The sequence below is a fragment of the Leuciscus leuciscus genome, assembly GCF_965113295.1.
Source record: "Leuciscus leuciscus genome assembly, chromosome: 14".
Taxonomy (NCBI): Eukaryota; Metazoa; Chordata; class Actinopteri; order Cypriniformes; family Leuciscidae; genus Leuciscus; species Leuciscus leuciscus.
This window is the reverse complement of record NC_138738.1, coordinates 7,014,845-7,026,804: the sequence shown is the minus strand read 5'-3', so window position 1 is coordinate 7,026,804 and position 11,960 is coordinate 7,014,845. Positions and strand designations below refer to the sequence as shown.

General features: G+C 36.7%; 1 protein-coding gene across 1 annotated transcript; it reads left to right on the top strand.

Annotated features, from left to right (window-relative positions):
• The first annotated feature begins 215 nt into the window (after nt 1–215).
• Nucleotides 216–11,956, top strand: mov10a (Mov10 RNA helicase a). The gene is made up of 22 exons (XM_082189599.1): nt 216–407; nt 632–737; nt 921–1,093; nt 1,243–1,484; nt 1,600–1,855; nt 3,317–3,457; nt 3,552–3,714; nt 3,830–3,981; nt 4,766–4,936; nt 5,245–5,392; nt 5,486–5,647; nt 6,341–6,444; nt 6,549–6,646; nt 6,754–6,852; nt 6,938–7,049; nt 7,142–7,259; nt 8,958–9,149; nt 9,309–9,371; nt 9,467–9,592; nt 10,084–10,172; nt 10,991–11,103; nt 11,196–11,956. The coding sequence occupies exons 1-22, from the start codon at nt 289–291 to the stop codon at nt 11,252–11,254; spliced, it is 3,006 nt and encodes a 1,001-aa protein (XP_082045725.1). The 5' UTR covers nt 216–288; the 3' UTR covers nt 11,255–11,956.
• Nucleotides 11,957–11,960: the final 4 nt, after the last annotated feature.

Below are 11,960 nucleotides of genomic sequence, written 5' to 3'. Positions count from 1 at the left end.
CATTATGGAATTTTATTACACCTAACGTTATATTGAGCAGTAAATGCGAAATATAAGCTAGAAAAATTGTTTCTCTTTGATATTTATTGAGTGGTTCCTTTTTTTGAGCAGTTAAGTGCATTATTGAAATAGTAAAGTAAATGTCAATCCTCCTTAGTGCGGTAATTTGTGGATGTACCCTTGCTTGGTCACTGTTACACCGCATTCAGTCAGTTTCGATTCCGGAATCGCCTAGCTCTAGACCAGACAACATCCTAAACATACACTACTGACATAAACAACAGCACAATGCCTTGGCTCAGAACATCATACGAAGTAGGGCTTGATTTTCTCGAGTTTCTGGGGCAGAGGATCTCGAAAACTGACATAAACGAACTTCGGGATATTTACAACTTTGAGTTTAAAAGGTTTGCAACAGTGACTCAGAGTCAACAGTTCAATGTCTGAGTCTGACTCATCTATTTGATGCTATTAATTCATGTCAAGCTTTGCTTTATTTTATATTTTATAATAAGTGTGTTTTGTATATAATCGTTTCGTTTGTGTATGATTACTGTCCTTTTTTTACATTAAAGCAATAGCCTTGTTTTTCCAGGCTGAACTCAGTTGCATGTGATTGTTTGTTTTTCAGGGATGGAAGAAAAGAACCCTCATTTTCCAATGTGATCAACGCCTTAAAAGTTTGCAACAAAGCTACTACAGGGCGTGGGAAAGTTATATTTCACGGAAAACCAAAGGTGAGAACTTAAATTATCATATTTTGTGTCTTTGGGTCCATTTCTGTAAGCTTTGAGATCTTCTAGTGTACTCATTAATGTGACAAACTACTTAACTTCAGCATCACGCCATTTCAATTCGGTTTTAAAGCAAAGAAGATAAATCATTGCGTTTTCATCTCTCTTCTCTTCTCCTCCTGACAGGTGCGCGTGTACTACTGCGATCAGTGGAAGTCCTTCACACAGCAGAACACCAACATGTCAGCCACAGATTCTGTCCCAGCATCCTCTTCCTCATCTCCTCGGACCACTTTGCCTGTCCTGACCCCTAAGAAGAAGCTCGCTTCAGAAATCCTCAACAAACTCAGAGTGAAACGGTGATCATCAGAGATATAATTCTGGCTGTCTAGGAAAAATAAAATCAACTTTATATTATTAATAGTGTGAAGGTAATCACAGGCTTCCCATCTCAAAGGCACATTTTCCTTTTGAAACTCATTGTTAGATGTGTCTGTCTTTGTTTTAGAGCTGAGCTCACCAAAGACAAAGGAGGTGTTGAAATAACCTCTGACCCCAATGCCACCAAAGGGAAGGTTATGTTCATCACCAAGGAGCTAGGGAAGCTGTCCGTGGTGAAGTTTCACATCGTAAACCGGGGCGAGGGCTGCGTCTACTTCACGTACTACACAGCCTTGCACAAGATGCGCTGCTTTACTCTCGTGGATAAGAGGAGAGTGAACCGTGTTTCTCCTCTTCTCCTCTGTCCAGGTGAGAAAAACTTTGAGACCATAATCTAATAGATAGATACTATAGATAAGCAAATGAAAATGTATAGAGGTTGTCAGATGCTCACAAGAATGTCACATTAATATCTTCCTGCTAGGTGAGAGTTATGTTGTTGAAGTGCATTACAAAGTCCACCATCACGGACACTTTCCAGCCACCATGTACTTTGAGTTCTGCCCAGAGGCGGATCCTCCAGGTCCTGCTAAGCCCTTCTGCATTGTCCGGGAACTGGAGGCAGTGGTTCAGACTGGACTAGCTGAAACATTGGGCCCAGAGAGCCCATATAACCCCAAACAGAACAGACGACTCCGCTCAGAGAACAGAGTTGTGGAAGAAGGGGTCCCACCTGAGAGGTTAGATCTATCTATCTATCTATCTATCTATCTATCTATCTATCTATCTATCTATCTATCTATCTATCTGTCTGTCTGTCTGTCTGTCTGTCTGTCTGTCTGTCTATCTGTCTGTCTGTCTGTCTGTCTGTCTGTCTGTCTGTCTGTCTGTCCGTCCTCTATGTATCCTTCTATGTATCTATATATAATGTGTCTGTCCATCCATCATCCATCCAGCCATCATCTGTCTTCTATGTATCCATTTATATATGTGTCTGTCCATCCATCATCTATTTATCTGTCTATCTATCTATCTATCTATCTGTCTGTCTATCCGTCTATATATGTGTCTGTCTATCTATCTATCTATCTATCTATCTATCTATCTATCTATCTATCTATCTATCTATCTATCTATCTATCTATCTATCTATCTGTCTGTCTGTCTGTCTGTCTGTCTGTCTGTCTATCTATCCGTCTATATATGTGTCTGTCCATCCATCTATCTATCTATCTATCCGTCTATATATGTGTCTGTCTATCTATCTATCTATCCGTCTATATATGTGTCTGTCCATCCATCTATCTATCTATCTATCCGTCTATATATGTGTCTGTCCATCTATCTATCTATCTATCTATCTATCTATCTATCTATCTATCTATCTATCTATCTATCTATCTATCTATCTATCTATCTATGTGTCTGTCCATCCATCTATCTATCTATCTATCTATCTATCTATCTATCTATCTATCTATCTATCTATCTATCTATCTATCTATCTATCTATCTATCTATCTATCCATCTATATATGTGTCTATCTATCTATCTATCTATCTATCTATCTATCTATCTATCTATCTATCTATCTATCTATCTATCTATCTATCTATCTATCTATCTATCTATGTGTCTGTCCATCCATCTATCTATCTATCTATCTATCTATCTATCTATCTATCTATCTATCTATCTATCTATCTATCTATCTATCTATCTATCTATCCATCTATATATGTGTCTATCTATCTATCTATCTATCTATCTATCTATCTATCTATCTATCTATCTATCTATCTATCTATCTATCTATCTATGTGTCTGTCCATCCATCTATCTATCTATCTATCTATCTATCTATCTATCTATCTATCTATCTATCTATCTATCTATCTATCTATCTATCTATCTATCTATCCGTCTATATATGTGTCTGTCCATCCATCCATCCATCCATCCATCCATCCATCCATCCATCCATCCATCCATCCATCCATCCATCCATCCATCCATCCATCCAACATCTGTCTGTCTGTCTGTTTGTAGTATGTCTGTGTTCTACGTATCTGTCTATATATGTGTCTGTCTGTCGTTTATCTTTTTTATCTACCTTTTAGCATACTAGCAGCTCACTTCCTAGAATGGATAGCAGATTCTGTGTTGTTGAATCACTCTTCTTCCCATTCTATTTTTATAGTTTCATCAAACATAGTCTGGAGATTATGGTGAAGTTGAAAACATATAAGTACCCATCCTACTTGAAGGAGTTGGCCAAACACAAGCTGGAGGACTCCGAGCGCCTATCACCCTCAGTAAGACAGCAACTTCCCAGAGTGAGGCAAGCATGGACTCTTTTAGAACAAAGAAATTGTGTTGAAAACACAGCTCTCTCTCTTTCTGAGTGTGCATTGGTCTTATCTGTATGTTCTCAGGCGAGTGCTGGACACTGCGCTTTGCATGAAGAACTACACTGAGCGCTTTCACCTCCTTCTATACCTGGAAGAGATTCAGATGGAGGTGGACATCAGGAAGTATGATCTCTCTGGCAAGACCATGACCCTCGACAAAGAAAACAAAAGGTTGCTCATTCTCAAAGTGAGTGAGAAGCAAAATGATCACCAAATGTGTTCTTGTTTATGTCAGATGTTACTACAGATATCATGATGTCAATCACAATCTTTTTAATGATTACTTTATCTCTTTAACTCAGGTACCAGGGGTGGCAGAGAACAGACCGTCCGTACTGCGAGGAGATAAACTGAACGCGTGTGTGTCAAAGGACAAGAACCAGCCCATCACAGTCTATGAAGGCTATGTCCATCGTGTAGAACTTGAGAGAGTTAAACTCGGCTTCTCAAAAAAGTAAGAAATATGTACTATTAGAAACACTGTTCACATACATAGCATCCACTGATAGTAAGTACATTGTGAAATATTTTTTAATGCACTGGTATTATGAATATTTTAATTAATTATATATTTAATAAAATATTGAATTACTAAATAGTTTGACTAAATTACTAAATAAATCTCAGATCAATAAGTTTATTTCAAAAAAAGAAATTAGTACTTTTTAACAAGAATGCAATAAATTTATGAGGTCACAGTAAAGATTTTTACATTGCTATAATACAAAAACCAAATTCAATGCTGTTCTTTTGAACTTTCTGTTCATCAAAGAATCCTGAAAAAAAGTGTATAATGGTTCCGACAAAAATATTAAGCAGCACAACAGTTTTCAATATTGATATTAATGAGAAATGTTTCTTGAGTAGCAAAACAGCATATTAGAATGATTTCTGAAGGATCGTGTGACACTGAAGACTGGAGTAATGATGCTGAAAATTCAGCTTTGTCATCACAGGAATAAATTGCATAAAAATAAAAGGAAATATAATAATATTATATTATTAAATATAATATTTCTTTCAACAGTTTTTCAAACTTGACAGACACTAATAGCCTTCATTAAGTCTTAAATAATAATAGCCTTCATTTAAACCATGAACTTACTTTTCTAAACTACAAAATAGTTAACAAATCCTTAGCCAGAATGTTACACATTTTTTAATAGATAAAACCCTGGTTTTGGACGCATCTTATCCGAGCTGTAAAAAGTTATTCCTTTTTGGTTTTGTGTTTGTAGGCTTCTCCAGAAGTTTGTCAACAACATGAAGTTTGATGTGGAGTTCAACATCAATCGATTCCCCTTGAATCTTCAGCACAGGGCGGTGGAGCTCGCTGCCAAGCACAAACTGGACGATGTGTTGTTCCCCTCTGATAAGGGCATTGGACACACTGCATTACCAAATCTCAGGTTTGCACATATATGCACACTCACACACGTCTGTTTACAGCTACAGCACATCCGCACATGTGTTAGGAATTTCCTCCTTGATGATGTCAATAAGATAGAAACACAAACAAAATGTAACTGAGCCATATATATATATCTGTGTAAAATATAAAAAATAGTGGTCTCAGACTTTTGCCCCCCACTGGATGTGTATGTGTGTGTGTGTGTGTGTGTGTGTGTGTGTGTGTGTGTGTGTGTGTGTGTGTGCGTGTGTGTGGGTTTTTTTTCCGTTTTTTTTTTCATAAAATCTAATTGTGTTCATCCTCCAGGATGTTCAACAAAGATTTAGAGAACAACCCTGAACAGAAGGCGGCAGTCCAACACATCCTGTCAGGCTCATCCAAACCAGCACCTTACTTGATCTTTGGACCCCCGGGTACAGGCAAAACTGTCACAGTAGTGGAAGCCATAAAGCAGGTAAAGGCATTCATTTGGACTACTTCATGTGTTTATTGCAGTATTAAACATCTATGTGACTCATGTCTCATGTGTGTTTGTTTGTTGCATCAGGTGAATAAGTCAGAAGCCACGACCCATATCCTGGCCTGTGCTCCCTCAAACAGTGCCTGTGACCTCCTGTGTGAGAGGCTATTAGGATATGTGGACGGCCATCGCCTCTACCGACTGTATGCCCCCAGTAGAGACCCGCGCACTGTACCGCAGAAACTGCTGGTAAGACATATGCATGGGATAATGTCCGGAATGGCATACTACTATTCTTCTCGTACTTTTTGAAGGATGTATGCATCATGTGCACAAATGTTCTGTATACATGGAATATGCAGATGGGATCTAAAGTACACTGTGCAGAATACAATGCAATGCAGTTTGTTTCAGGATTGACAAATGTCAATATTAATAATATTATTATTATTTAAAAAAATTACATATATATATATATATATATGTGTGTGTTTTTATCATTCTTAACTATGTATAGTTTCCTATATATAGTTAAGGAAATATTTATTTTAATATTTTATTTATATATTAGAATTACAAAAATTATTAAATATTTAATTTAGATAAAATGTTTATAAATATGTTATATATATATATATATATATATATAATACTCTAACCTATAATATTTAACTATATATTATTTAAATAATATTGATATGTTTTAATATATATATATATATATATATATATATATATACACACATTTAATATATATATATATATATTATATTTAATAAATATATCAATATTATTTAAATATTTAATATAAATAAAATGTGTGAAATATTTATATTCATAAATATTTATTAATAAATGTATGTTATATTTATCATACTAACCTATAATATTTAACTATATTAATAAAACAGAAGATGTATTCCTAAATATCCATTCCTACAGAAACACAGTAACTGGAATAAAGAACAGGACAGCTTCCTGCTCCCATCTCAAAAGGCTTTGATGAACTACACCGTCATTGTGGTTACACTGGTCACCGCTGGAAGGTACTGTCACAGTCCAGTCATATCCTCTGTCACGTTACCTTGTGCTAGCTAGGATGTTCTGCTGTGATGGCTAAAAAATGAATATTCATTTGTGTGCTCTTCAGGCTCGTGTCAGGAGGTTTTGCTATAGGTCACTTCACACACATTTTCATAGATGAGGCTGGACAAGCCGTGGAGCCTGAGTGTATCATCGGAATTGCGGGTAAAGGAGGAGGAAGGGTTGGGAGAGGAGAATGAGAACATGAATTAGAACACAAACAGAAAAACATATTGTTTATTTCTACATTGCGCTCGCTCTCTGTGCCCAAGGTTTGCTCCACCCTAGGGAGGGCCAGCTGGTTTTGGCCGGAGACCCGCAGCAGTTGGGTCCTGTTTTGAGATCTCCACTGGCACAACTACACGGACTGAGTACTCAAAATATTTTTACATTGGTTGTTTCTTCTTTAACTCAGTTAGATTTCAGTCCTAACAGATATCGTTTGATATTAAACAGGTCAGTCCCTCCTGGAGAGGCTAATGAAACAGAACACTCTCTATCAGAAGAGCCAGGATGGTCATTCTGGATATGACACCCGCTTCGTCACCAAACTTCTCCGCAACTACAGGTACCGATGGCGTATTTGTTTCTCCCATCAATTTTTGATGTCATAAGTGTTGACGGATGACTTATAGTTGAGTTCTTCTCACCCCATCCCAGGTCTCATCCCGCCATCCTCAAGATCCCCAATGAGCTCTTCTATGAGAATGAGCTGCAGGTGTTTGCAAACCAGATGGAGCGTGAGGCCTTCTGTCGCTGGGAGCATCTCCCTAAAGAGGTACCAGACCGCTCCACAAAAGCTCATTTGGGGTTTTTTTTGTGTCGAAGATGCAAGAAGCGAAGAAATGGGTTTTTAAAATATTTTTTATAGATAATTAGATGTTCAAACAGAATCAGTCTTGCCGAAATATACTAAACACATTGTAAAGTGGCTAAATCAGGTGTAATCTGGTGTTTTTACACTCTTAAAAATAAAGGTTTCTAAAGGGGATTTTGCAGTGATGCCAGAGAAGTTTCTTAGTGTGTAGAACAGTGTTATTCAATTGGCTGACCCTGGTCCGGATCTTGGTTCCATCCCGACCGCGGGACATAATTGCGCCATTTTACCGTTTCTACAGATTAAAGTGAGCAGCACGTCAAAACAACGAAGCGGATACACCGCAAGCGCTCGTTTATGGTAATGATCTTTCGGAGCTGTATCTATAATATTTTTATCTAGAGCCCAAAGTGCTTCATTCAAGCGTCACATTAAGAGCTGCAGATGACGCGGTTATTTTAATAACAACAGTAGCAGAAACACGGGAAGAAGCAAAATAGATACTAATAATATAACTGTTCCAAAAAAGTATTGTCTAAACCTCTGCTGGGAAGGGAATATAGAGACCGGACCTCTTGGAACTTTAATTGAATACCCCTGGTGTAGAACACTTTAATAATCTAAAGAACCCTTTTCCACTATAAAAAACCTTAAGTGCAATGGGAAGGTTCCATGGATGTTAAAGGTTCTTCATGGAACCATAAATGGCAACAAACAACCTTTATTTTTTAGAGAGTTGTCGAGTTATCTATGTGTTAGAGTATGTGTCACTATTCAGGGGTGCGTGTCCCGTACAATGACGTAACTCACTGCTTAACCACCATAGTATGATGCATTGTTGTTTAAACTAATTAGCCAGTCACGAGTGTTTATAGAAACCGGTCACACCTCTGTTGTCTGAACCACTTTAGTTCAACAATATAGGACAGTCAATAAAGGGATAGTTCGCCCAAAAATGAACATTCTGTCATCATTTACTCACCCTTATGTTGTGCTAAACCTGAACTCAAAAGAAGATATTTTGAAGAATGTTGGTAATCAAAGAGTTGACGGTAGCCATTGACTTTTATAGTAAGAAAAAATAATAATATGGAAGCACCACCATTCTTCAAACTATATTATTTTTTCGTTTTTGCTTAGCAAGTAATGTATTTAATATTATTATAGTTCATTTACATACACAACAGAAAGCCAATATTTTTTTTATCACATTAACATGCAGTATTTGCATGTATTTGGCTTACACTTTACTCCTGTACATGTTCAATCTCCACGTAATGTCATTTTTCTGACATGCTGCTTTTTCCCCGTTATTTAGTTTTATTTGAAGTTTGATTCATCGCAGGTTCCCTCATCATACTCAAGGTTCCCTTATGCATTTATGCACATGTGCCCTCCTCAAAAACAGCGCTGATTATTGACATGCTAAAATATATAGATAAGTATATTTAAATGGGATAAAAGCTTGCTTATTGTGCCCAAGAGCCGTTTGTGATGCTGTTTGCGTATGTTTGTTGGAACTATGGTTGGTAACGACAGAACTTGCGGACTCTTTTGGGAGATGCAGATACGATTTTCTTTTTAAAAAGGTGAAAATAGGAAGCTTCAATATTGTCCAATAAATGAATAAAGCACTTTTCTTGTTTCTGTGACAAACAGGGATTTCCCGTTGTGTTTCATGGAGTGATGGGGAAAGATGAAAGAGAGGCCAACAGTCCTTCATTCTTCAACGTGACAGAGATCGAGGTCATCGTCAGCTACCTCAACAAGCTCATGGAAACGCAGGGCAAGAAGGGCCTGCCAAAACTCAGCGCCAATGACATTGGCATTATCGCTCCTTACAGGAAACAGGCAAGACTGAGAAAGTACTGTGTTGTAAAAATCAGCTTACAATAAAATGTAGGATTTTAAATCCTATTGGATAAACTTTTTTTTTTTTTTTTGAAAATGTATTATATTACTAATGAAAAATGGCAAACATTTTAACAAAAGGTTTTTCATTAATTTAAGGTGGAAAAAATGCGGAAAGCTCTGAACACTGTGACGGAGTTACACAAGTGGAAAGAAATCAAGGTTGGCATGTGAATTTCTTTTTTCTTTTCCTCTCAAATTGCCTTTCTGAACGCAGAATAAGTGATTTCTGCTGCTTGATTATTTGACTTTTGCAGGTGGGGTCAGTGGAAGAGTTTCAGGGTCAAGAGAGAAAAGTCATCATAGTTTCTACTGTCCGTAGCAGCGTCAACTATGTCAGGATGGACCAAGACTTCAACATTGGCTTCCTCTCAAATGAGAAGGTGTATATACTTAATCTCTATTGGATAAGAAGCCATTTTTACTGCACTAAATCAATTATATATACATATACACAACCATACAAAAGTTTGGGTTTGAAAGAGTCTCTTATACGCTCACTAGGGCTACAATTAATTGATCAAAAATACAATAAAAGAGTAATATTGTGAAATATTATTACAATTTAAAATGACAGTTTTTTATTCTTAACATATTTAAAATGTAATTTATTCCTGTGACGACAAAGCTGAATTTTCCAGTCTTCAGTGTCACATGATCCTTCAGAAATCATTCTTACAAGAGCTACTGGTTGGCATTTGTGGAATCTAAAACCGGTTGTTTTAGCTGCAAGAGTAAAAGTTAAAAAGTCACAGAAGCTCGTAATCATAGAAAAATTAGGAAAAGAGGCCTAATGCATGTTTCTGACCTTCTGTTTGGACTTAGTTTAGAGAAATGATGCCATCCTGTAGTAAACCCTTTCTGTTGCCCACAGAGGTTTAATGTGGCCATGACGAGAGCCAAAGCCCTGCTCATTGTGGTGGGAAACCCAGTTATCCTAAGCAAGGATCCTACTTGGCAGAGGTAAGACCCTAGTTATGGTAACCCGATGGCAACTAGTCCCAATCTTTAATGGCATGCCCTTAGACAACTTGCAGACAATTTTGAAACATGTTGCACTCAAAATGAGCAAAATGCAAAATAAGCAAACAGCAAGCTTCAATCTGATTGGCTGCCAGCATCGTTTATAACATACCATATCGAAACATCATGTCATTAATCACTCACCCTCATGTCGTTCCAAACACGTAAGACTTTCGTTCATCTTCGGAACACAAATGAAGATCTTTTTGATGAAATCTGAGAGCTTTCTGTCCCTCCATTGACAGCTACGCAACTACCACTTTGACGCTTTAAAAAGTTCATAAAGAGATCGTAAAACTAATCCATATGAATTGAGCGGTTTGGTCCAAATTTTCTGAAGAGGCTTGATCGCTTTATATGATGAACAGAATGAATTTACTTTTATTCGCATATAAAAATTGATTTACCACAACTGATGTGTGAGTTGATGAATGTTTATAAGTGAAAAAAAGCTTAAATTCAATCTGTTCCATCATATAAAGCGATTGTGTCTCTTTAGAAGATTTGGACTAAACCGTTCTCAATTCATAAGGATTCGTTTTATGATCTCTTTATGAACTTTCTAAAGCGTCAAAGTGGTAGTTGTGAAAGATCTTCATTTGTGTTCAGAAGATGAACGAAAGTCTTACGGGTTTGGAACAACATGAGAGTGAGTAATCACTGACATATTTTTCATTTTGGGGGTGAACTAACCCTTTGACTGATAATCTGTTCCACAGTGTATGCATTAGTTTATTAGTGTGCATTTATTTGTGTAGGTTTATCCGATACTGTGAGCTTGAGCAGGGCAACACTGGCTTCGACTACAAAGATGCTGAAGGAGAGGAGGATGTGGTCAGCCGTCTGGCATCTTTAAAAATCAGCTCTGAAGGTACACACACTACACAGCCTTACGTAACACATCCAGACCTGAAGTGTGAGTGTGTCATGTGCTCGTATGACTCATCGCGTGTTCATGTCTAGATACGGACGAGAGCCCACTACAGCAGCATGTGCACCCGGAGTGGAGAGCTGAACAATGAGGACCAGATTCACTACAATCAAATGAGACCATCAGTTTACATCTCCAGAAAATGTGAAATGACTTTTTTAATCAGTAAAGCAGTATTGATATGTCACATAAACTCACTCTAATGTTGATTGCAGCCAGTAAAACAATGCATATGACCGATTCATTTCATAATTCAGCAAAACAGTCAATTTATATACTACTGAGTTAATACTGGAGATTCTAGAAATTATGCAAACTGATGTAGATCAAAGATCAGTCGCAATATCACTTTTATTAATCAACAGTTTATTAATACTTAATTTCTTTCATTCAAACAGCTTTATTATTTTTTTCCAACAATGCACATTTATTCATTTCAAATTAATTGAAACAGTGTTTTCCAGCAAGTACATTTTTAAAATGGCTATTAAAAACGATATAAACCCAGTTCTGACATTTATGTCAATATATAATTGCAAATTATGGCAATATATATCTTGAACTTTTTTATTTTTAGAGAAACTTTTTGTTTAAAGAAATGGGTTTTATATTATGGCATTAAGAAGATTTTCTGGAATGCATGACTTTATTGCTGCTATTTTGTTGTGGTATTGTTTTATATGTCTTATGATTGTACTTGAAAAAAAAAAAGAAAAGAAAAAAAGGCAGAAAATACTTGCCAAATTCTTTTTCAACAGTAAATTATCCAACATTTGTATGTTGGATTACTTTTCATT